Here is a 25,146-nt window from a genome sequence, read left to right as displayed (position 1 = left end):
TTACAACAGTTAAAAATGTGTATTTAACTGGCTTTTAAAAACAACATTCATAGAAATAAATTCTTTGAATATGTAACTGAAAACACATACATTTCTTTCATTATGAATTTTCCTAGTTTGAGGTGAAGAAGGTTCAGGGTATAGGAAAGATGAAGGGTGTAAAACCAGTAAAAATAAGACAGAAACAAATAGAAGTGAAATAGTTTCAGAACAGCACAGGTGATAAAGCTCTACGAGCAATGGGAAAGCTCTTCATTAATTATCTAACTTGTGACTCCACATCGTGGCACAGATACATTTTTGGGTGCCAATGTTCAAGTACAGTATATGTTATTATCATTTAATGTGCAGATATTAAATATAGATCAGAAGAATTGAAAATATACACACTTTCAAGTCACTATTGCACTCAAACACAAAATCTTTCTTAGGACCATGTTAATGATATACTCAGCTCGTTGGATAGGGACTTAACTTTTCAGATAAGACATAACCAAATCATAAAGCTCAGTCCAGCCTGAGCACAGCTGTGTGGATATATGGGAACCTTTTCAGCATAAAAACATGTCAGTAAAGATGACGGAAACAATAACTAGGAGCACATTAAATCGTAGGAATTGTCAGCCTGTTATGAAACTTGTTAATTGCCAAGAATATTAACGTACAAAATTGTGGAGCTTTATTTAAAGGAAATACTACTTTTATAGAAAGGCTAAAAAACACAAGATGTAATAATAAATTAGAAATATTACAGATGTGACTTTGAATGTTAAAAAAATGTCACATGTAATGTGGTCACAGAGCTATGCATTTGTTTGGTGTTTTTTTTCTTTACAAAAACATTTCAACATTTATAGAACAGATACAATGCATTTTAATACTTTACTTTGTAGGGTTTTCCATTTTTTCCCTCATTAAACCAAAATAAAAGCCTTCCAATGTTTACTTTTGTCTGAATGCAGCCTTGCAAGAACTGTGTCAATCTAAATAGAATAAATCTATTATACAATCATACATTTATAATCACAGAAGTCAATAGGATTATGAATTTTGAATAAAGTCGTTTTTGTTACTTTATAGAACGACATATTTCCAAGCACTAACCGGATCCAGGAAGCTCTCAGCTAGATGAGTGGTTAATTGAAGAAACATTAAAAAGATTAGGTCTGTTTAAATCACTGAAGTGCTCATCAAATCCCTTAAATCCCCTGCATGGTTTGTGTTTTGCTTATCAGAAAAAACTTGTCTGACAAATGTGTTATTCATAAAACAAAACTTGATTAAAAACATAACATACACGATTTGCATTAAGGTATTCTCAATTCCCACCAATTGATGTCACATGATCTATTAACAAAGATCATATTAAAAGATAAGAGCCAACTTATAAGCAGGTGATGTGTTTCATTGCATACAGCCACAAAGGAAAGCCTGTCTCCAACACTCAGAGCTTTTATCCACCCAGAGACACTTTGATCATATAAATAAAATGATCAATTTGTTGTTCTGATGCAGATCGGGTAATCAGTGTATGAAGTCACATTAAAGCCTCATACACTAACAAAATTTCACGAAACTGATGTTATTCAATTTGATTTTGAGGCCCCCCTTTTTCTGAAACATGAAAAGGATAAACAAAGAAAAAAAAGATACGCACACACACTCACCTAAAAAAAAAGAAAATTACAAACTGCCACATCTTCCTCCATCGTATACGAACCTGTCTATCACCAGCCGTCAAAGCTGGTTCTAAAGAAGAGCACTTGAAACATCATGAAGATACTGTATGGCTTCCATAAAGACTATAAAAAGGAGAGTGATTGCGCTGATGACTGTGAGGTACTGAAGTCCAGTTTGATGAAGAACAGCCAGTGTGACCAGGCATCTGTCCATGTGGACAACGAGATTTATTATAGAACAATATGGCTGCAGCCGAGGCACTTAGATCCTGACGAGTTAAAACTCAGTGAAGATGGAGGTTCTGGTCATTTAACTTGTTTAAGCCTCATGGTGTGTCTGTTTGTGTGTATGCATGTGTTTGTGTGTGTGTGTCTGAGATGCTATCACTCTCTGATGCTAGCAGAGTACGAGAACTGGGGGAAATGTGCTTGTACGCCAGGTTCCTCGCAGTCCAAGCTGTGATCTGGAAGAACAAGACCTCACGTGTCAGTGGTACATTCCAGTCAAGAACCATGAGTGTCAGCATTGCAACAGGTTCAGTCATACTTACACTTGTCCGGGGGGGTGAGCGTGATGGTCTGTGCTGTGAACTCGTCATCAAAGTACCGCGTGTCTGTCTCGGACGTCACCTGCGGTCTGAAGAGTGGTGTGAGCTGGCGCAGGAAGGGGAGAAGATTGGTAAAGTTCCATTGGCTTTATAAAACACTACATTGATTAAATCATGAGTTTATCCTCAAAATGTTCTGCCACTGCTGGTTTAGGAAGCTTTTGGAATTGAGGGCAGGCAAGGTGCCATCATGCGATCACAGTATGCAAGTATGTTGCAGTAAGAAAAACATCTAATTTCACTACACTGTTTCATAAAGCATGAAATATTACCACCATCTGTTGACACAAAGGAACAATAACTGAAAAGACGAAGCTTTTTGAAGTGGAGGTGTGCTTGAAGTAATTTCAGACATATAGAATAAATATTCCTATCGATCCTGGTCCAAAGAGATGATTTAAATCTGCTCAGTATTTCTGTCCTCAGCAGCACGGTTGCTTATTCAGCAAGTTAAGGATATGTTACTGTGACTAAGCTATGCTCAGTACCAGTGTGTCTTACCTTTCTCTGTACCACATCCTGCCAGTCCATGGTAATGAAAAACTTGTGGCTCATTACTTCTTTGGCATCATTTGGACCTCCACCCAACCTGCCAGTCCAAACAATATCATGTAAGTTTTAAATAGGCAATTCCAAAGTGAATGGAGAGGAAGAGCCTGGTTCAATACCTCTGTTTGGGATCCTTCTTCAGCAAGCCGGCCAAAAGGGCCTTGGCCTCTGGAGACAGATTCCTGGGGAAACGGATCTCCTCCATGAGGATGAGCTCAAACAGACGCTCATGGTCCTGGTTGTAGAAAGGCAGGCGGCCACACATCATCTCATACATGACTACACCCAGTCCCCACCAGTCCACCGCCCGGCCATAGTCGTTGTCTTCTAGGACCTGAGAAACATTTGAATACAAAGCACAACAATAACAGTGAGAACTGATTTAGTGTTTTCAGACTAGAACCGGTTTTATATGAATATAGACCTCACTTAACTAATCAATGTTTTGCGTATAGTAGAGTCATGAACTTCCTCCAATGATACATTTAAGCCTTCAGCTGTTACTCTAAAATACTTTTTTACCTCTTTGACTATTTTACGTTGTGCCTGTTTCTACAGAGAGTAGCCACAGTACTAAAGTGTCTCCATTTATAGAAAAATGTGTCTCACTCTGGACTGATGACCATCTAATCTCTTGGAGACTACTTTGTAACTCCCTCCAGCTTTATGCAAATCAATAATTCTTGATCGTGGGTTTTTTGAGATCACGCATTGTTCACATCCCAAGAAGTTTCTTGTTTATAGCAAACTCAAAATATTTGAGTGATTAATACAAGTCAAAATAGCTGGAACAACACATCTGACCTAGTTTCATTGTTTAAAACAAAATATGATAATTACTAACTCCGTTAGTTTTTGTTGAAGTCTAGGGGTTAACAAATTACACTGTGAATGTTTGAATGATTTATATTCCAAATGGTCAAGAACAATCAAATCATTTTTGTGCTTTTGGTTAAAACGGATTGTGTTTGTGCTTATAATTGTGACATGAATATGATAAATATCAGATCACATTTTGGAGTGGTTTCCTTAATTCTTTTCGGCACCACTAAAACCTTGCTGGCGAATATGTACAACATGACAAATTATAGCCCCTACAGTAGTTGATCTACACTAATTATACATCTCTTTTTCTCCACATTTCATACTTATCAAGCATATAAGGGAAAAGTAGAACCCCCTTTATCGGCACAAAAACCTTGGTGAAACTTGTTTGATCCATTTATTTGATCTATAACAGTTGCTTTTTAATATAAATTCAAATTCAACTATAAATTCAATGATAAGAGACACAATAAGGGTTGTAAACTTGTAATGTCACTTAATCTCAGGTGACATTGTACTACTTTTACGGGAGCAAGAGCAACACTTTAGTTCTTGTCTGAGGGAGATCTTAACATGCAACATGCTTTTTAGTGATACTGAGATGCTTAGCAAATACATTCACTGGTATATAAGGTCAGAGGGTGTCTTATTCTGTACAGATTAATTAAGAATTTTCTTATCACCGGAGTACTTCCAGTCTAAAATATCACCTAAATGCAAAACACACAGTTGATACCAGCAAATCATTCAACGCAACAGACAGTGGAGCGAGGCTTCGGACAACATGGACAGAAGAAGGAGTCGCTTATTCCAACCAGATGGAATTCAACTCTGGACATGATAAAAAGCATCCGCAGAAACGAACAGCCACTGAGGAACGTCCTCACCACAAACACCAAAATCGTCATGCCAACTAAAGCTGAAATTGACAAACTGCCGAGGTTGGAAATGCTACTGAAGCCTTGCAGGTATGTTTTACATCATATTTTTCTCACTATCCTGTCTGAGTGCATGTAAGAGAGAAATATTGTAAATGCAGCATGAATATGTAGAGGATATTTTTTGTGTATAAGTGAATGCATGTGAGAGCCAATTAAGCACATAGTCATATTTGGGGGGAAATGTTTATGCTGGCTTGAAATATTACATGGTGCTAAATATTATTTCATTTATACTATCATTTTTGTATAGTTTTGTATACAGTGATATAGGTGGATTATGCTAAGGTTATGTTTCTGTTTACTACTTTTTCCTATAAAATGCTAGGTGTTCCTATTTTCCACATGGAATTAGGGCCTGAAACGCAGCTTTCAAGGCTGAGTTTTAGGAGCTATGCTAGGCTAGTAACAGGCTGGAAGTCTGCAAGAGTAGATCGTTATAAGTTTTTGACTGTGTTAGGTGTTACGTGTTACGTGTTACGTGTTAGGTGTTACATGTTAGGTGTTATATCCCAACTTCAAGTCGGTATTGGACCGGACGAGATGTAATTGTGGATGAAAATCACCTGCGGTAACATTGTACTTATTTTGAATAAACCCTCGTTCAAGTTTTACCTGCCTCCCGTGACTACATTGGGTCTTCACCAAAGGTTTGGAATTAATTGGAACACGAGCCAGAACCAAGATACATTGCAGACTAAGTGGCCTAGGAACTTTGGACATTATTAAAACGGCCACTACAATGCAATTTATTTATTTTAGTGGAGTTGATTTTCTGTTGCAGGTCTTTGACTGAGCTTTTGGGAGGAGAAAAGTATGTCTCATGCTCTGTGGCTCTGCCTGCTTTTTGCAATCTCTCCCGGGTGATGGAGAGCTCAGATGATGACCCTACCTACGTGACCAAGTTCAAGTCTACATTCAGAAAAGACCTGGAGACACGTAAGGAAAATGCCAACATTGCATATCTGAAGATTGCTACTGCATTGGACCCTAGATTCAAGGACCTCTAGTGTATACCCAGAGCTGAGAGGAGTGAGGTGTGGGCCACAGTCACCAACTTAGTCAAGGAACAGAGGATCTTTGCAGAGAAATCAAGGAAAAAAAAAAACTCAGAGCCAGCAAAGAAAAAGTTAGCGATATTGGCTGCTTCATCTGAGTCTGATTCTGAACAGGAAGAAGACTCAATTGAGAACAGTGTGTATCGATACAGAGCAGAGCCTGCCATCAGTTCAGATTCCTGTCCATTAGGGTGGTGGTCCAAACATGCAGGCTGGCCCCCTATGCACAGAAGTACTTTACCACCCCATGTGAAAGGTTGTTTTCTCTGGCTGGTCATATTGTCGAGAAGAAGAGAGCTTCTTTATCATCTGAAAATGTAAATAATCTCATGTGCCTTAGCAACTGGCTTAGTGCAGAGGAGTAAAAAACATCAAGTTTCAGGAATCTACAAACTGCACTGAAAGTGTTTTCTGGTTCTTTTTTGACCAAAGGAAATCCAGTATAAAAATAGACTTTACAGACTAGGCCTCTGCACAGTAAATGCCAGCAGTGAACTTTTTGGTGCTTCACCACACTCTTAACATTAATGCCCTGGCAGTGGCAATAAGCTTTAGTTTTGTGTTTGTTTTGTTAACATTGTTTAAGTTGAGATTTACACAAAATATTTATTTTATTTAACTTCTACTGAATAAAAATGCTGATGTTAAGTGTTTGCAAAACATATGTTATGGCACTTTTGTTCATATGGCAGTACATTTAAAATAACAGGACACTATACACTACTTTTGAATTCATTAGTAAGCAAGATGGCCGTGTCTCGAGCTCCTCACCAACTCCACATCTTAGTGTTTTTATTGTTTTAATTTGTTGGTTGTTTTTAACTTTTTTTGCAACATGCAAAACCGCCCAAGCGAGCCCTATCATCCAATATGATAGAGAACAACTTTTACACATCAGGTCGCTGGTGGACAGCAATAATCCACCACGACCTGCAAACAATGGAGAGTCTCTGTGTTTACCTGCTGGAGCTCTATCTGAAGAGCGCAGGAGGAAAAGAATGCGAGGATCAGGCCTGCTCTACCGAGTTTGCTTCTGGCAAATGTCCAATCCCTGGATAATAAGCTGGACGAACTCCGTAGCAGGGTGGCATTTCAACGGGACATTAAGACCTGTGATGTTTTGGTTTTCACAGAGACTTGGCTCGACCCCACGATACCGGACGCCGCCATTGCTCCACACGGATTCTCCATTCATCGCCAGGACCGGACAATAAACTCAGGGAAGAGCAAGGGAGGAGGTGTGTGCTTCATGATTAACAACAAGTGGTGCTCAGATGTGGAAATCATTTCTTCGGACAGTTCTCCCAGCCTAGAGCACATCATGATCGGATGCCGGCCTTTTTATCTGCCGAGGGAGTTCACATCTGTTGTTCTAACAGCAGTGTATGTTCCGCCGCACGCTGACAACAACACAGCGCTGGAGGAGCTGTGTGGGATTATCGACAGGACAGAGACTTCACGGCCAGAGGCCGCATTTATTGTGGCCGGGGATTTTAACAGAGCCAACATAAAGAAAGTCCTGCCGAAATACTATCAGCACGTCAGCTGCCCCAAGCGCGGTGGAAATACACTGGACCATGTTTACACTCCTTTCCGGCATGGATATAAAGCCCTCCCCCGCCCCCCCCTTCGGCAAGTCAGACCACATATCTCTTCTTCTGCTCCCCGTTTACCGGCAGAGATTGAAGAGGGACCGACCTGTGACGAGGACAGTGCAGCGTTGGTCCGAGCAGTCTGACTCTGCTCTCCGCCACTGCTTTGGCATCACGGAGTGGTGTGTGTTTGAGGAGGACGAGATAAACACACACACTGACGCGGTTATGTGCTACATCGGCAAATGCATCGATGACGTCGTGCTGCGGATTACTGTACGGACATTCCCAAATGAGAAGCCCTGGATAAACAGCGAGGTCCGAGCTAAACTTAAAGCACGGGCCATCGCGCACAGCGGCGGTGATTTGGATGAGTACAGGAATTCCAGGTATGCACTCCGGAGAGCTATTAGCAGTGCGAAAAGACAATACAGGGACAAGGTGGAGTCGAACTACAAGGGCTCCAACGCCAGAAACATGTGGTCTGGACTAAAAACAATAACAGACTACAAAAGGACAACGAGTTGTGCTGAGGAAGTGTCTGCATCTCTCCCAGATGAACTGAACACATTTTATGCACGCTTTGAGACGCCCCTGGCTGTGGAGGCACAGAAGGCCCAGGATCCCTGCTCACTGGTTTTAACCAGTGCAGATGTGTGTAGATCTCTGAAAAGGATCAACACACACAGGGCTCCTGGACCTGATGGCATCCCTGGCCGTGCTCTCAAGGTGTGTGCAGTTCAGCTGGCAGATGTGTTCACAGACATTTTCAATAGGTCACTGCTCCAGTCTGTAGTCCCCACATGTTTTAAAGAGTCCACCATTGTCCCTGTCCCCAAAAAGACAAAACCCATCTGCCTCAATGACTACCGCCCAGTTGCACTCACCTACATCATCATGAAGTGCTTTGGGCGGTTAGTCAAAACTTTTATCATCTCCTCCCTCCCTGACTCACTGGACCCCCTGCATTTTGCCTACAGAGCAAACAGGTCCACGGATGATGCCATCTCCCTCACCCTCCACACTGCCCTCTCCCACCTGGACCGGAGGAACACTTATGTGAGAATGCTGTTCATTGACTACAGTTCAGCATTCAACACCATTGTGCCCTCCAAGCTCATCATTCAGCTCAGGGACCTCGGGCTCAACAGCGCCCTCTGTGACTGGATCCTGAACTTCCTGACGGGCAGATCCCAGGCAGTGCGGATGGGGAACATCACATCTTCCACCTTGACCCTCAACACCGGAGCCCCTCAGGGTTGTGTGCTCAGCCCTCTCCTCTACTCCCTGTTCACGCACAACTGTGTGGCCACACACAGCTCTAACAACATCATCAAGTTTGCTGACGACACGACCGTCATCGGCCTGATAGACGTATATATATATATATATATATATATATATATACACACACATATACATATACATATATACAGCACAGTACATGTTTCGTACTTGTAATTACCGGTACTTGTACATATATGTAAAAAGTTATGCAAATATGTACCGTTAACTTGTTTTTCAAAATGTTAATAAAAGGGATGTGTTCCCAAACAGCCATCTCTTTCCTGACAATCCCCTTTGTGCATATTCTCTTACATATGGTAATTAAACATTAAAACACCTGCAGCTTTTAGTCCGGTGCGGCTAATGTATGAACAAAACAGGATTTTCCCCTAATTTTAGCTTGTGCGGCTAATATTCAGGTGCGCCTTGTAGTCCGGAAAATACGGTACTTTTGAATTCATTAATTAAATTTTGCGTACAAATACGATTAATCGTGATTAATCAGGGAAATCATGAGATTAATCATGATTTAAACTTTTACTCGTTGCCCAGCCCTAGTAATTATATTTGCAGCATATGCTCATAAACTAATTGTGGTAGTTAATACAATTCATGTAGTGAAGATACCAACTCCGTCACAGAATGGGACTGCTTGTGTAGAGGTCGACTACATGGGAGGCACATGTTGAACATGTCAGAACCTTACCTCAGGAGCCAGATATTCAGGAGTACCACAGAAGGTTTTCATGGTAGCATCAGGGGTAATGCCCTCCTTACAAAGGCCAAAATCAGTGATTTTTACATGGCCGTCTTTATCCAGCATCAGATTCTCCAGCTGACAGGGAGTACAATGACACACACATCAGATCTAAATGATATGAACATGTATAATGAAAGATTCTGGGCTTACAATTCATCATATTTTGATACATCTTAACTGAGTCGATTCAAAATCAGTGCCACCTGTTGAACCACGCGCCAATGTAAAACAAAATCAGAAACATGGCTAATAATGCGGTAGTTTTCAGTTACACAGGGTATACTGCGCTGAAATCATATTATACCACAATCTTTTTGGAATGTTACACCCTTTCTTAACGTGTTACGACAAATTGTAACCACGTGTTGCTATGGTTACTCATTTAAGATATATTTTAACATACAGTTGCAATCGAAATGATTCTACCATCGCACATTAGGTTTTATAAAAGTAGCGCAATTAAGAAGTAGCATTTTGTGTTGAATTTGAATAAACACCCTTGTATTATTAGTTTCATTGAACTACATCAACAGTTCTTGTGTAATTTATTTATTGCTAACAGCTGAAAAATTGTTTATTTTGCCATTAAAGCTAATGTGCAATGGTGGTTGAAAAATTTCGACTGTAGGTGTTATCATGGTTACTTCTTTTCGCACAGTCAGTGCATTAATGTCATAGGGTTAACCGTTTTTTAACAAAAACTACTTGTAAATGAAAAAATAACTTTATCAGGAATTGATGGATACCCTGTAGCCAATCAGAATCGAGTATTCACCCAGACTATAGATTCATTCTTTAGAGTTATTATTCAACTACATATGAGGTAACAAAGGAGCACCACAAATTATATTGCCGCACATTGACAAAATCTGCCCATACAATGTGCAACGGACATAACACTCAGACTTGAAATTAAAAAATACCATTTCCCTTCAGCAGGAAATGCTCTTTCCATCTTCCAGAGACACATTTCTAAATGGATTCATGCCATTTCAAGAAAAAAATATATAAGAAAACATTTTTATTGCCAACCCACAAGACGATTATGGAATAAAGGTTTCTGGATTATTTTAAATTTATAATCAACATGGATTGATGTATGCAAAAAATAAAAATACACTGCAACTGCAGTTTAACATTTCAAAGTTCTTCAATTCTTTTTTTACTAAAAGCTAAATTGTCTTGACTTTCCTAGTAACATCTAAAATGAGAATCCTTCATCACATTATCATGATAAAACCATACATAAATACTGTATATTCTAGAACTGACGGAGTATTTACCTTTAGATCACGATAAACAACATCACGTGAATGGAGGTACTCGAGTGCCGACACAATCTCAGCACCGTAGAAGCGCGCCCGGTCTTCTGTGAACACTCTCTCCCGGGACAGGTGGAAGAAGAGCTGAAACAATGAGAGCATGGAGGGAAACACCTTGTAGAGAAGTTCTGTTTCAATAAGCACGGCACGCTGTGACATCAAGTGACATTATATCTCCATGTGAAGTCTCACCTCTCCTCCGTTGGCATATTCCATAACAAAACAAAGTCGATCGTGAGTTTGGAAGGCATACTTCAGTGTCTGCGGACACAAATGATTGGTGATGGTGAATTTCTGAATTGAAAGCAATTAAAAATCTACAAAGGTGAATCAAACTAATGCAGCCAGTGCCCAATCGCAGGCTGCCATGTGTCAAAATTCTAAGAGTAACCCACTCTGTCAACTGTTGCTAGGTTTGTGATTACTAGGTTTGTGATTACTAGGTTTATTCTGCGCTCTATTACCAGTGGTACTGGTCGGGTCCACAGAGGAGAATTTTGTGTTAACCGCAAAGAGAGTCTGAAAGTATGTGGTGGCATGAAAAAACAAACAGAAGATCATGGTAAAATAGGAAAGTGTCATATAAGTGCAGCAGATTCTTTTTTATAATTTTCCAGTCATCGGCAGACAGAACAAAAAGTGAATTTGGACCCTGGGCATAGGTGCAGTGACTTAAAGGTTAAATATTAAAATGACAAAAACAGACCTATGTTTTTTAGGTAAAATTATCACCCCTGAAATCAAAGCTGAGGCTAATGCAATGGGTTTTTCTGGTTTTAACCTGATAATGGTGCTGTATGAAAGGATCAAAGTTATTACAATTCTCCTGTGGGAACATTAGTCTCTAAAACAGATGTCATGGCAATACATGCATAGAATAGAAATAAACTATTATAGTCTTGATTTAAGTTTTGAACCCACCAATACTACTACAATAGTATTGCTTCAATGCGCTGCTAATGTGGCTAAAAGACACTGACTTAGAACCATACAGTAGTCATACAAATTAGAACTATGGTGAGACATGTTTCTCGGCGAGAGATTTCAGACTGACCTGAGGACAATTGGGCTGATGAGGAAGAACATCTCAAGTGAGTGCTGGCTGCCCTTTCTGAGAAAGCAGTGCCTTTACATGCTTTATTCATTGTGTCATATGTGATCCTGAAGGTCCTTACCGTGAGGAAGGGGTGTCGTGTGTTTTGTAACACCCTGCTTTCTGTAACTGTATGTGCCACTTCATCCTGCAAACCAAAACATTACTGTCAGGAATTCTGAAAACACACATTTCGGAAAGGTTAAGATTTATGTAAAGGGGAGAGTGCCCAAATATTAAAAGAAACTTGGGTACAGGAAATTAGATAGTAAACACAGTAGTAGTCCCTTATTTTGTTCTGCTACTAACCAGCAAACCCCAGCATGGCATCATAAGAGGCTTGCCATGTTGTTTGGGTGCTCAAATCCATTGTTGTCAATGCAGACAACAATGTGAAGCCTTCTTGGACATGTAAGTTCATTCCAATATGTCCAACAAGCCTTCCCATGCGCCCAATTTTCCAGGGTAACCAGGGCCAGCCCACCCATCCACCCAATAGAGAACAGAGACCAAGAACATCGCCTTGCTGGCATCCACCAGGATCAACTCACACACTTGATCGACTTACTCACTCTTTTCAAGTTAGCAATCAGTGAGCTTGAAGGGGAACATTACCCAACCATTCACATGGTGTTGCTTTGGTTTTCAAGCTCAAAAAACACTGTGAGCCCAAGTTTGGAGACCCACCTTACATGAAAAGTCTCCGCTCTCGCGCGTATGCCCTGCTTGGTGAGATGTGCCCTAATGCTACTCATAAAATCGCCACTTTTCTCCACCCGAAATTTAAGTCCCTGAAAATGCTGGTAAAAGAGGACAGACGAGAAGTGATTAAGCAAGTTCGGGAAAACTTCAAACCAGGGGAAAGGGCCGCCCTCAGTCTTTTAGGGGAGAAGAAAGAGCAAAGTGGGTCAAACTTTTGCCTAGGCTTTTAAATTTTAAATTTAGGCTATTTTAATTGTTTTGTTTTTAAATTATAGGTTTAAAATATTGGGGCTTTGTATCGACAGGGATCAATTTGTTTTAATTAATTTTTATTAAAATTATATTTTAATTATAATAATGTAATTTCCTTTGTAGGTAAACTGATGGGGGCACTATCAAAAAAAGAAAAAGGATTGATTCAGGGATTGGCAGGGGAAAACCCCAAAAAATTTTGGGGTTTAAATTTTAAAGAGGGGTTTCAACGGGTTTTTTGCCCCAGGGCCCCACCATTCGGACTAAAAAGGGCAACCCCCGGGGCCCCACTGATGTCCCCTGCGCGTGGCGGGGGGGGGTATTTGGTGTTACATGCTTTGTTTCAATGCATAAACATGAAAGGGGCCCACGCAGATTTTAAAATAATAAAAGAAATTTTTTTAAATTTTAAAAATTAAAAATTAAAGATTTTTTAAAAAGAAAGAATAAAAAATAATAAAGTGTTTTTGAATTCAGTTTGGGAAAATTTAACAAAAAGTCATCCCAAAGTCAGTTAGGGGGTGGGGAAAAAAACAACAACGGAGAAAAAAAAATCCAACAACCCCGGGGAGAAACCAAAATCCAACAAATGAAGCCCAAAGGGCCCACCCTCAACTGCGGGCTGGTCAGGGTTTTAAAAACCCACCCCAGGACAGACCTGTAAACCAAATCCCCTGCTGTAAGACAGAGAGATTGGGGAAAAGCAGAGGGGAAAATTGAGAAAAGCAGGGAGAGAAAAAAAAACAGGTTTCCTTTAACACAGGGGGGGGCCCCCAAAAACCCGCCAGGGTCGAAAACATGGAAAACATGGGGAATTGGGCCAACCTGTCGGGTTGGTGATATCTGGCGTGGGAAGCCCAAAAACAGGTCTTTCGTGGGGGAAAAGGTAGACAGAAAAACATTTAAAATTTTCATTCCTGGATAAAACCCTACCCCTGTACTTTTTCCCTTTAAGTACGGCCAGTTTTAGAAAAACCACTCTCCCCACGGGTATGTGGGGGGAAAAGGGAAAAAAAGGGGACCCCTCTTTGGGCTTTGCAGCAAGCTGGGGAAATTTTTTCTGTTTTGGCAACTTATCCAGAATTTAAAAAGGGGGCCCTGTGTGTCTTTACAAAAGCCTCCTGCCAGAGTCTGGGGGAACACCCAAAACAGCTTTCCCTTCCAAAAGCCGTCAGACTTGACCCTACTGATGCTTTCGTCACTGAAGGGGGAGCAGGTTCCATTTGCTGTCCGGCCCCCCCTTCCGAATCAGTAAAAGTACTTTGCAAATTTTGACGCACAAGCTTCCTAAAAAATGTCCATATAGTTTCGTTGATGTAATGCTGTCAGGGTTTTTCCTCAACTAAAGGGGAAACACCCCCAAAGTTAAATTGCTCTCCACTCGTTCAAATCCACTTTGACTTTTTTTTTCCCCCAAACCAAATGGGGTTTCCGTGGGATTCTCGTTGAGTTTGTTTTTTTGGGCCCCCGTTTCCCCCCCATCTCTTTCCCTTCCCCATGGGCTTTTGCAACTTTTCAGTTTTTGCAAAAAAACCCCCGGGTGGGGGTTCGCCGGCTTTAGTTAAAAAAAAAAAAAAAAAAAAAAAAAAAAAAAAAAAAAAAAAAAAAAAAAAAAAAAAAAAAAAAAAAAAAAAAAAAAAAAGAAACCCCTTATTCCCGGTTAAAATTTGGGAAAAGCCAAATAAAATTTGTTCCCGGCCCCAAGAACTCGTAGATAGCTCCGCGAGTTAAAAAACACACGGGCGAGCAAAAGCCCCCGCGAGAACCCCAACGAAATCTAAGGGAAAAAGGAGGGGAGCTGTGTTCACTTCCCCAAGTCATGGCATAGGGAGGGAAAAAAGGGGTGTATTCAAGGGCTTTTCGTTTTTTGAATTTGACCTTTTGACAACGACATCAAAAAACACACTGGGGCTCAACACTGAGATCTTTGGAGGCGAAGCCCCCTTCTAAAAATTTGGCAGTGGGGTCCAAATTACCCCCCGGAGCCCCCCCTCCTTACATCCCCAAACAGTTTCCGCTTGCCGCCCCTCATGGCTCGGGGCCCCCTCGCTGCATAATGCAACGCCCTCTTGGGCCCCGAGTTATTGTGCCTTCCCTGAAAAAAAAAAAAAACGCCAGTGCTTTAAAAAATTTTTTACCAACCCGGGATTTTGCCCGGGGAAATGGTTTTCAAAAAAGAAATTTTTCGCACATAGTGCCACTGTCCTCGTATCGCACAAATTTTTTAAAAGTTGGCATCTTAGAACATCTTTCGCTCGTCGTTTGAAGGGGAAAAAAGAACTGTCTTGAAGTTTTTTCCAAACAGCTGGTCTTTGACATCATTTGCCATTTCCCCCAATTTTGAAATTTCCCATTTTGTTGTCTGACAACGGAATGTTTTTAATTTTTTTGGGGACATTCTTCCTTACCATAGCTTGGGACATATCTAAGGCTGCTGGAAAAATAAACTGCCTGCAATGGTTGGGGGTTCTTTTTCTTTTTTGCAAAACCCGGAGCGGGCCCGATACGTTGCTTTCAGTTTTTTATTTTATTTTTTGCACTCTTCCTCAAGGTAGCCTGCTGCCTTTGAAAAACACGAAAATTTTGTTGCATTTATCAACGGGTTTGGGGCCTTTTAAAATGGACGTATGGTCCCATATTCCGCGTAAGTTTCGACGGCTTAAAAGCTTTTATTACAGAGAATTTTTTAAAAATACGAAAAAACATGGTTTCCCCCCTCCCGCCCCTGTCTGTCGTCAATGTGAACTTTTTTAAAAATTTCCCCATTGTATTTTCTTTTTTTTGCTTTTTTGCGAAGTTTTAAAAGCTTCGGGAAACCCCGTCCCCCTTTCCCATCGTGGGGGGCCCTTTTCCCTCTTCGTGGGTAGCCATGACCCTCTGTCAAGGCCCGCCTGTCCCCCTGGCACTTTCCTCATACAAAAAGATCCCTTGGTGCTAGATATTTTAGGGTAGGGGCTATAAAATATGTAAAAAAATGTTTGCTGTACTACAAAACCCAAACTTTAAAAAACTCTGCGGAAAGCTTTTAAATGTGTGTCAAATTTTCTTTGCAAGAAGTACGTAATGAATAATAATGGGTTAGGGACGCAAATCATTACCATTTGCGAAAAAACAGGTAACCTTTGAATGGATTTTGGGGCAAAACTACATTTTGTCAGCTTGAATTTCCTTTATAAATTTTTTTTAAACTTTTTTTTCAAAGATATGTAACGGAAATTTTTGGGAAAAGAGTTTGAAAATAAAGGGAAAAAATTTTTAAATTAAAAAAAAACAATGGTGAACTGATCAACATAGGCTCTTGTCACGGACCACATGCAATGCCGCCGCGGACCACCAGGGGTCCGCGGACCACCGGTTGAAAACCCCTGAAGTAAAGGAGTATTCCTCTACAAACTTCCATATAGACGGATCAGCAGAGGAAAATCTACTTTCCTTTTGGGAGAAACAAGGCCAGTCATTCCCACAACTACAGCACCTTGCCAAGAGAATCCTATGCGTTCCAGCAACAAGTGCTTCGAGCGAGCGCTCCTTCAGTGCAGCAGGGCGCATTATAGAGGCCAGGCGCTCCTGGCACTGTAGATGCTATTTTATTCCCGCATAGTGCTAAGATAAATTCTAACTCGACTTAAGGTTAGACCTATTAAACCAATTAGTCTACGTTACCTAGGCTACACCAAAAAAGCCCAAGTCTAACCTAAGCTTCTGAGTTCGGTCAGCTGAATCATTTTGGTGGTTACGTTTATAGCTGGCGTTTTGGGCGCTTTTACGTTCCGAGGCGCGTCGCTTAAGGCCAAGAGCGCGGATCTCTGAAAGGCTATGTAAGGCTATTTTGCCTGAATTCGTTTGTCGCGACTGTGATGGCATATTTCATTATAATTCCAGTTTGATGGGGTGATCTAAAGTCCATGACCTATTTGGGGCATAGACTTGTCCGTTTGATTCCCCCTCCCCCAACTATTTGCCTAGGCCACTAAGTTACTACGTTGCTGACATTTCCTTGGAGTGATCTGTGATACAGGCAATTTATCCTGGTCAGAATTTATGTTTGTGCAAAGAGGGATGGCATATTTCATTGTCTAATTTAAGTTTGTGGGGGTGATTAATAGCCTAAGGCTTACGACGCACATGTAGTCTATGCCGTTTTTTTTTTAATTTACTTTTTATTTCATCTGTTTGCCAAAACATAGGAGGCTATAGGCCTATGCCTACAATATTAGACTATTTAGTTATTTATTGTAATCAAATGTTCCTGCCTGTTGTTTCTTTTGGCACATAAAATAGGCATTGTCTGATATTTTGTCATGGCTGAAGATATCAATAAAGGTTCAGCTGTTGCGGAATTGGTGTTTTCCGATGTTTCACTGAGCAACCCACACACACACACACTAAAGGTAACAAAAAGTTTAAATAAGTATCCTATGGTAGCCTACAAACAGACCAGCATTTTTTTCCTCTCCAGTGTGCAATAAGAAAGTGCAAGTTGACCGATGATTCATCTCCCATTTCGTGTCTCGTTGCAGCGCCTTGGTAGGCCAGGTAGCAAACCTGCAAGCTTTGCGCCCTGCTTGGAGGAGGCCTAAACGTCTCGTTGATGAGACTGCCTGGGTTATTTTGTTTCAATATTAGTTATATTTTAAACAGCCAGTCATTGTAGCCTACCACTCGGGGAATAGGCATTTAAAACAGACACAGATTATGGAGTGATATGACTTAGAAATTACAACGGGCAATGGCAGCGTGAGATGTTCGGAACGCAATAGCTAAACTTCTACAAGCTCAATAACATCCACAGCAAAGAAAGAAGGTAAGAAAAATAGTTGGAAAACTTTGCCCATTTATTAGATGTGCAGGCAAGACAAGCAGGCAAGTTTTGGGGTTGTTATGGACAATTAAAAATGTGAACATGCACGTTGCACTGTTGTGCGGTGGACTTTAAGCGAATTTCGGAATAAATAGAGTAGGCGTTTCTTTAATATCGAGGTTCCATAGTTTGTTTCTTGTATGATTGTTAGGCCTGCTGTTATAACATGAATTGCACTGTCTGCCTGAAAAAAGACGCGCTCTCTTCCCATGCAGTCAAAATGAACGTCTTCAGAACAGGCTTGTCCTGGATGTTACCCTGACATGACGGTTAATTAGTGTATAGAGTTAATTCGCCTATAATGTGAATGACGTGTTATTATATTGGGGCTTTCTTTCTTTTTGCAAAAAATAAATACATAGACCTGAAAGCAACCGGCGGATGGCAGGTAGGTGCGGTTTGAAAATTGGTCAAAAAACGTTGGTTCGGATGGAATGGCGGACGGATGATGAGTTTTGTGGTGCAGTTGAAATAATAGCCACACACACACACACACACACACACCTTACCTTGGCAATGATGACCTCTTTGCGCAGTATTTTCATGGCATAATGTACACCGGTAGACTTCTCTTTCACCAGAATCACCTTCCCAAACGTCCCCTTTCCAAGAAGCTTCAGGTACTCAAAATCACTCATCGTCTGAAATGTGAACATGGCCGGTCAGAAAGTTCACTAAGAATAAGGACATGAAATAATTTTCTGAAAATGTGTGCAGCGAAATTAAAATAAAACAGTCTTTGAAAACACATCCTACAACAGAGTCATTCTGATCCCTTCAGGACCAAACACCATTCTTCCTGCACTTGTTAGTTTGTTGTTGTTTTACAACTGATATTGAATAGGTTTCTCTAACTATATTATGTACTCTTCTTATTCAGTACAAACCACTTTCGTATTTGGATTACTGAATTAAAAACTGACCAAATGAATAGGGTCTACTGGGGGTCACTGGCTGGCTCCCAGTCTTACTCAGAGTTGTACTGTTAAAACTCTATTCCACTTCTTGTTGTTGTCTTCTTAGCTCCCTTTGTTCAGAACATAAGTAAAATTAACAATGTCAAAATCAGTGGATGGCCCCTCCACCTGCTCACCTTCAGTCCGCGTAGTTAAAAGCTCTCTTGCTTAGAAATGACTGTCTGTTTTTACTTGCCCAAATTGAAATTGCCTTTCTGGGTTTATAAAGTTGTATTTAAGTGAATTTGAATACAAATACAGTATTAAATGTTGGACCAGTAACATCAATGGATAATTTAATAAGGGCCTCTTAAAAACAACTGATTTGGTGCAAAGGGGAATATGCAAGAGCTTTAAGAAGTATTTCTGAAGCTCACAAGCAGCCCGGAATCTCATGAGTCTTTTACAGAAATCTGCTTCGGAATTGTCGTTGTCTGAATGAGTTTGATGTTTATCTGTATAAACAAAATATATTTTTTAAAAAAACAATGGTGGAACAAATAAACTTCAAGCGGCTTTAATGTTCTATAATAATAACAAAAATTTAAAATGTGAAAATTGTGAGAATTCACAGGTGTCCCTGGTGTAATGGAAACTCCTGGAGCAATATCTTCCTCAACACCAGGTAGCGATAAAGCAAGAAAGAGATATAAACTAAAACTGTAGCTCCCTCAGCTTTACAGCTTCATCGAGTTCCAGTTCATTGTTAAGTCATTAAAATATTCAATTAAAAAGGATATGATAAGTCAATGCCATGTACTTTTTAAAGGTCTCCTATTGTGCTATATTTGAACAATATATTGTAGGGCCATATCTATACAAACATGTCTGTGAGGTCAAAATACCAAACAGATCCCCCATTGCATGCCTCATCCCCCTCTATTTCAGCCCTGTTCCTGAAGTGCTGAGTCTGTGACTGTAGCTTTAAACGAACTAGCTGTTGCTGGCCACGCCCCTTTGGAGCTTCATGCAGCTCTCTGTCTAAAGAGAGAAGTTTCTAACAGAGATACTGCTGTGCCCCTATTATGTTCCAAACAACATCCAGCATTATTTCTGAAACACTTCTCAGTGTTTACCACTAGAACAGCGACATTATGTATTATACAGTGGGGCAAAAAAGTATTTAGTCAGCCACCAATTGTGCAAGTTCTCCCATTTAAAAAGATGAGAGAGGCCTGTAATTTTTATCATAGGTATACTTCAACTATGAGAGACAAAATGAGAAAAAAAATCCAGGAAATCACATTGTAGGATTTTTAATGAATGAATTGGTAAATTCCTCGGTAAAATAAGTATTTGGTCACCTATAAACAAGCAAGATTTCTGGCTCTCACAGACCTGTAACTTCTTCTTTAAGAGGCTCCTCTGTCCTCCACTCGTTACCTGTATTAATGGCACCTTTTTGAACTCGTTATCAGTATAAAAGACACCTGTCCACAACCTCAAACAGTCATACTCCAAACTCCACTATGGCCAAGACCAAAGAGCTGTCAAAGGAGACCAGAGACAAAATTGTAGACCTGCATCAGGCTGGGAAACTGAATCTGCAATAGGTAAGCAGCTTGGTGTGAAGAAATCAACTGTGGGAGCAATTATTAGAAAATGGAAGACATACAAGACCACTGCTAATCTCCCTCGATCTGGGGCTCCACAAAAGATCTCACCCCGTGGGGTCAAAAATGATCATAAGAACGGTGAGCAAAAATCCCAGAACCACACGGGGGGACCTAGTGAATGACCTGCAGAGAGCTGGGACCAAAGTAACAGAGGCTACCATCAGTAACACACTACGCCGCCAGGGACTTAAATCCTGCAGTTCAAGACGTGTCCCCCTGCTTAAGCCAGTACATGTCCAGGCCCGTCTGAAGTTTGCTAGAGGGCATTTGGATGACCCAGAAGAGGATTGGGAGAATGTCATATGGTCAGATGAAACCAAAATAGAACTTTTTGCTAAAAACTCAACTCGTCGTGTTTGGAGGAGAAAGAATGCAGAGTTGCATCCAAAGAACACCATACCTACTGTGAAGCATGGGGGTGAAAACATCATGCTTTGGGGCTGTTTTTCTGCAAAGGGACCAGAATGACTGTTCCGTGTAAAGGAAAGAATGAATGGGGCCATGTATCGTGAGATTTTGAGTGAAACCTCCTTCCATCAGCAAGGGCACTGAAGATGAAGCGTGGCGCGGTCTTTCAGCATGACAATGATCCCAAACACACCACCAGGGCAACGAAGGAGTGGCTTCGTAAGAAGCATTTCAAGGTCCTGGAGTGGCTGAGCCAGTCTCCAGATCTCAACCCCATAGAAAATCTTTGGAGGGAGTTGAAAATCTGTGTTGCCCAGCGACAGCCCCAAAACATCACTGCTTTAGAGGAGATCTGCATGGAGGAATGGGCCAAAATACCAGCAACAGTGTGTGAAAACCTTGTGAAGACTTACAGAAAACGTTTGACCTCTGTCATTGCCAACAAAGGGTATATAACAAAGTATTGAGATGAACTTTTGTTATTGACCAAATACTTACTTTCCACAATAATTTGAAAATAAATTCTTTAAAAATCCTACAATGTGATTTTCTGGATTTTATTTTCTCATTCTGTCTCTCATAGTTGATGTTTACCTATGATGAAAATTACAGGCCTCTCATCTTTTTAAATGGGAGAACTTGCCCAATTGGTGGCTGACTAAATACTTTTTTGCCCCACTGTATATACAACAACTCTAAGTCCGTCCTGCAGAACACACACACACACACACACACACAGACACAGACACAGACACAGACACAGACACAGACACAGACAGACAGACAGACAGACAGACAGACAGACAGACAGACAGACAGACAGACAGACAGACAGACAGAGCTGCGCGAGTCTCGAGGGGGTTCAGTTCGCCGACTGTATATGGGGGACGATACGTTGGGACGTGTCACGTGGGCGGGACGTTGCCAGGAGTTCAATGTAAAGCCAGCCCACATTTCGGTTATGACGCCATATCAGCAGCAAATGTGGATCAGCTCGTTTGTACCCCCGTTTTTAGAGATGTGGGTAAGGAGGAAAAGAGAGAGGGTTGTATTTTCTGACACTTTGTGAGTTTACTTACACACCAGGGACACATATTTATGTGTATTTTAAAAAGTGTATTTTGCATAATAGGGGACCTTTAAATCAGATGCACTTAAGTGGCAAAAAGTCTGTTATTGCAGATTTAACATAACATTAATATCCTTTTGCCGTCTTATACAGTAGTGGGTGTATTTTGGCATAGCTTTATTAAACAGGTGAGTAGATTTAAAGTTATAGACAGTCGAATATTATTTCTACATCGTGGTGAACTGTAGTATCTGGTTGAAGATAAAAGACTACAATTCCCACAGAACCAACATATTAACAGACATCAAAGCCTTCAAAGGTCATCACAAAAGTGATTAAAAATGAATAACTTGAAAAATAAAACGTTGGAAACATCTGTTATAAAAGGGTTTTGAAGTGACTGATAGAAACCTAATTCAGGAAGCTTAGGTCAGGTTTTTGAACAGCATAGAAGTATTTCTATTATGCATGCAAAAAGACAAAATGAGGTAGTCAAAGGATCAATTGTTTTTCTTATCAAGCTGCACAGTACTGAGGGAATTCAGGAATTTAAATCCTATCGAAAACTGTTGGCAGAACACAGGTCTGGAGATGGACTACTAAGTAATAAAAAGGGAGTAAAAAAGGGATCTGAAATGTCAGCTCAATATGTTTAAAACACGACATCTGATCCTCTCACCACTTTGGAGCCATTCTTGGTCAGAGACATCTCCATATCCTCCAGGCTGCATTCACTGGGAGAGCCGAACAGATCCATCGGTTCCTCCTCCTCCTGTTCTCGCATCTTGAGACTATTTGCTACCGACTGGATTGCACGCATCCACTCCTCTCTGACAGGTAAAAATCCCAAATATTGTCAGGTAGTACATCAAACAACTACACCAAGTATTGCAAAGTGCTTCACACACAGATGCCGCTGAATGCCATTTGATGAATCACTTGAAACGTTTTACCAATAGTTTTTCACAAGTCTGGTAAAAAAAAGCTTGCTTGACATTGCTTGATATTTTACCGTGTTCTTACCTCTCCTCATTACTGTCCACGTGAAAGGTGCGTTCAATGACAGTGGTCCACTGTAGGCAACGGATTACAAATGTGTTAGGCCGGGGTCTTTCAGTCTTCATTAACTGACACTCTGTGAAAAACACAACGAGGATATCAACCAGGAGTTGCTGATGATAGAACAGTTTGGAACTCAGAAGAGCCTACTAGCGATGGCGTTCTGAGGGATGTTTTACCATCTTGAGAACTGACCTGCAACTGAGAAGTTGTTGAGGGGTGGTGAAGTCTGGTCGTTAAGATCAGGCTTCTCTTTGTGGCCAATGAAGGAACCGTCATTTTTTAGGATGAAGTACCTGGGCCTCCATGTTTTGATATATTCACCTGGGTCAAAAATGGGAAGCAATTATTACATCTTATCAATAGGAACATAACTGGCATTTTGAGATGACTCCAACTGTTAATAGTTCTAGATTTAAGATACAGATAGACCCATTGAGCATGACATCTACTGTTTCTCTTCTGCCTTACCTCTTTTGTGAAGCCATCCCTCTCTGATTATATTAACTTCATTCATGGTGGGAGATGTGTTTCAGAGAGGGTAAGGAACAGGAGGTCGGGGAGGGGATAAGTGGATTCTTATTCCGTTCAAGACTCAGGTGTTCTTATCAAATCAGGACAGCACCTGTACAAAAATAATACGAGCATCGAATACGTTCTAAAATAAATGCATACATTAATTCATTATAATAATGGAATGTTTCATTCTGTGAAAAGTATGGCCAAAATAATGTGACATCTGTTTATGACGAGTTGCTAAGTTTGCTTGGGAAGTTGATGATGTGTAGCCAACAATCCAATAATAGTGATCATGTTCGTAAATTTCACCCAGATCACTCCCTGACTTAAACAGTTAGCCTACTACAAACAAGCATAACAGCACAACCACTCGTAAACTATTCATTTACAAATCATGACTTATTGATGGAAAGCTCCAGATCACATTTATTTTGTTTCAATATAAATACAACACATTGTTATGCACATTTAACAACGTCTCGTATTACTGCTGTCCTACACATATGACGAACAATGAGAACCTTAACTGTAATTTCAGCTGTCATTGAAAGCAAGGACATTAACCACTCTGCAAACACTATGCTGCTATACTACATTTATATATAATTTCCAAGCTTAGCGTGTGGTCTGATCATCGAAGAGAACAGCACGTTGGAGGAAAAAGTGCTTCTGTCTGATGTTAGCGAACTGGTAACAGAACGTTAAGTTAAGTAACAAAGCCTTCATTTGAGATCATGGAGAGGTTTGCCTATAAGAAAAACAGTTACATGTTTGGCCTCACCAACGGAATCAGCGAAGACCATTTACAGCCCTTCTCGGTGTTGTAGCTACCATTTAAAACACAGTTAGCTCTTCTTTAGCAATAAGCTAACAGTGACAGCTGTTAGCTGTATGCTAACAGTAAACAGTTAACTCACCGTTAGGGCGATATTATATACATTGGGGAACATAAAGCAAGTTTATAACTTAAACAATCGTTGACAAATAATCAACATTAACCTTACTTTCAAACTAAAACATGAAATGCATCCATTAACTGAACAAAAAGCAGAATGTCAGATCACCTAGCTAGCATACATTACGTTAATCTCATACTAGACACAAAACACCTTGCTTCCTAGAGTTAACGCTTAATATAGCAGATTAAGTTGGTGTTTTAGAGAAGAAAGGACACACTTGTGCTTTTCATACGCTATTTGTGCCGTGACGTTATTAGTGAACGACTGATCTACCATCATATGTTAGGTATTTATGTCTTGTTGTATGTTACTGATGTTGGGTTTTGCCTTGCTAATAGCGGTGTTACTTTACTTTTAGTCAAATAGTTGTTAGCTATATATATATATATATAAATAACAGGCTCCTCTGTTATCTCGTAATCCAATATTTTATACATTTAATGATATCAAAAGATTTAACGCAGTTTCACTGACTCTTCTTCTTCGGCTTCTACGGCGTCTTCTTCTTTTTCTTCTGCTGCTTCTTTTTCTTCTGCTGCTTCTTCTTCTACGGTGTCTTCAACGGCAGCTCGGATCCGTAATGTTGCATCACTGCCGCCTATCGGGCATAGGTAACTCCTACATGTTATTATTTTTATGGTTTTCTGGCAGGTGGCAACTAGCGTTAAAGGTGCATTGCCGCCACATACTGTATTGCAGCGTGAACTCCATTTACCTACCCCCAAAAAATGCTCGAGTTTTTCCTTCTTGTTGGTAGACAATGCCGGGGTGGCAATGGTATTATCCGGGACCTTTCCCGGCCCAAACCATCGACCTGGCCTGATTGGCCCATGGGGAAAATAGTTGTAACTAATTTTTGTCACTTATCTTATTCTTGCATTAATATCAATTCAACTGTAGTCTGCATAAATTCAACATTGCAGCGCAGCCGCCTGCTGCATCACAGCAGATTAAATAGGTTCTACCATGTAAGGGAATTCTCTCCTCCCAAATGTTTCAGATGGTTTGGCCCACGGCTCGTCTTTTAAATAACA

At 40.5% G+C, this 25,146-nt stretch overlaps 1 protein-coding gene across 1 annotated transcript; it reads right to left on the bottom strand.

Annotated features, from left to right (window-relative positions):
• Positions 1-24,712, bottom strand: LOC134871875 (RAC-beta serine/threonine-protein kinase-like). The gene is made up of 14 exons (XM_063894874.1): positions 24,587-24,712; positions 23,106-23,259; positions 22,830-22,958; positions 22,599-22,710; positions 22,255-22,405; positions 18,036-18,167; positions 11,794-11,859; positions 10,811-10,879; positions 10,580-10,702; positions 9,243-9,371; positions 2,956-3,170; positions 2,789-2,876; positions 2,231-2,333; positions 1-2,143 (listed from the first exon to the last, which is right to left on the bottom strand). Exons 2-14 carry the CDS (start codon positions 23,149-23,151, stop codon positions 2,064-2,066), a joined length of 1,443 nt encoding a protein of 480 aa, XP_063750944.1. The 5' UTR covers positions 23,152-23,259; positions 24,587-24,712; the 3' UTR covers positions 1-2,063.
• Between the last annotated feature and the right edge of the window lie 434 nt (positions 24,713-25,146).

The sequence above is a fragment of the Eleginops maclovinus genome, chromosome 11 (genome assembly GCF_036324505.1).
Source record: "Eleginops maclovinus isolate JMC-PN-2008 ecotype Puerto Natales chromosome 11, JC_Emac_rtc_rv5, whole genome shotgun sequence".
Taxonomy (NCBI): Eukaryota; Metazoa; Chordata; class Actinopteri; order Perciformes; family Eleginopidae; genus Eleginops; species Eleginops maclovinus.
The sequence above is the reverse complement of the archived record's forward strand: the minus strand, read 5'-3'. Positions and strand labels throughout refer to the sequence as shown.

Excerpts from the sequence above, each read along its gene's own strand:
- LOC134871875 (XM_063894874.1), bottom strand. The coding sequence starts at position 23,151 with ATGAATGAAGTTAATATAATCAGAGAGGGATGGCTTCACAAAAGAG. Across the intron at positions 2,877-2,955 it reads AAGAAGGATCCCAAACAGAG|GTTGGGTGGAGGTCCAAATG; the intron begins GTATTGAACCAG and ends TTGGACTGGCAG. Across the intron at positions 2,334-2,788 it reads AGGATGTGGTACAGAGAAAG|CTCACACCACTCTTCAGACC; the intron begins GTAAGACACACT and ends TTCCTGCGCCAG.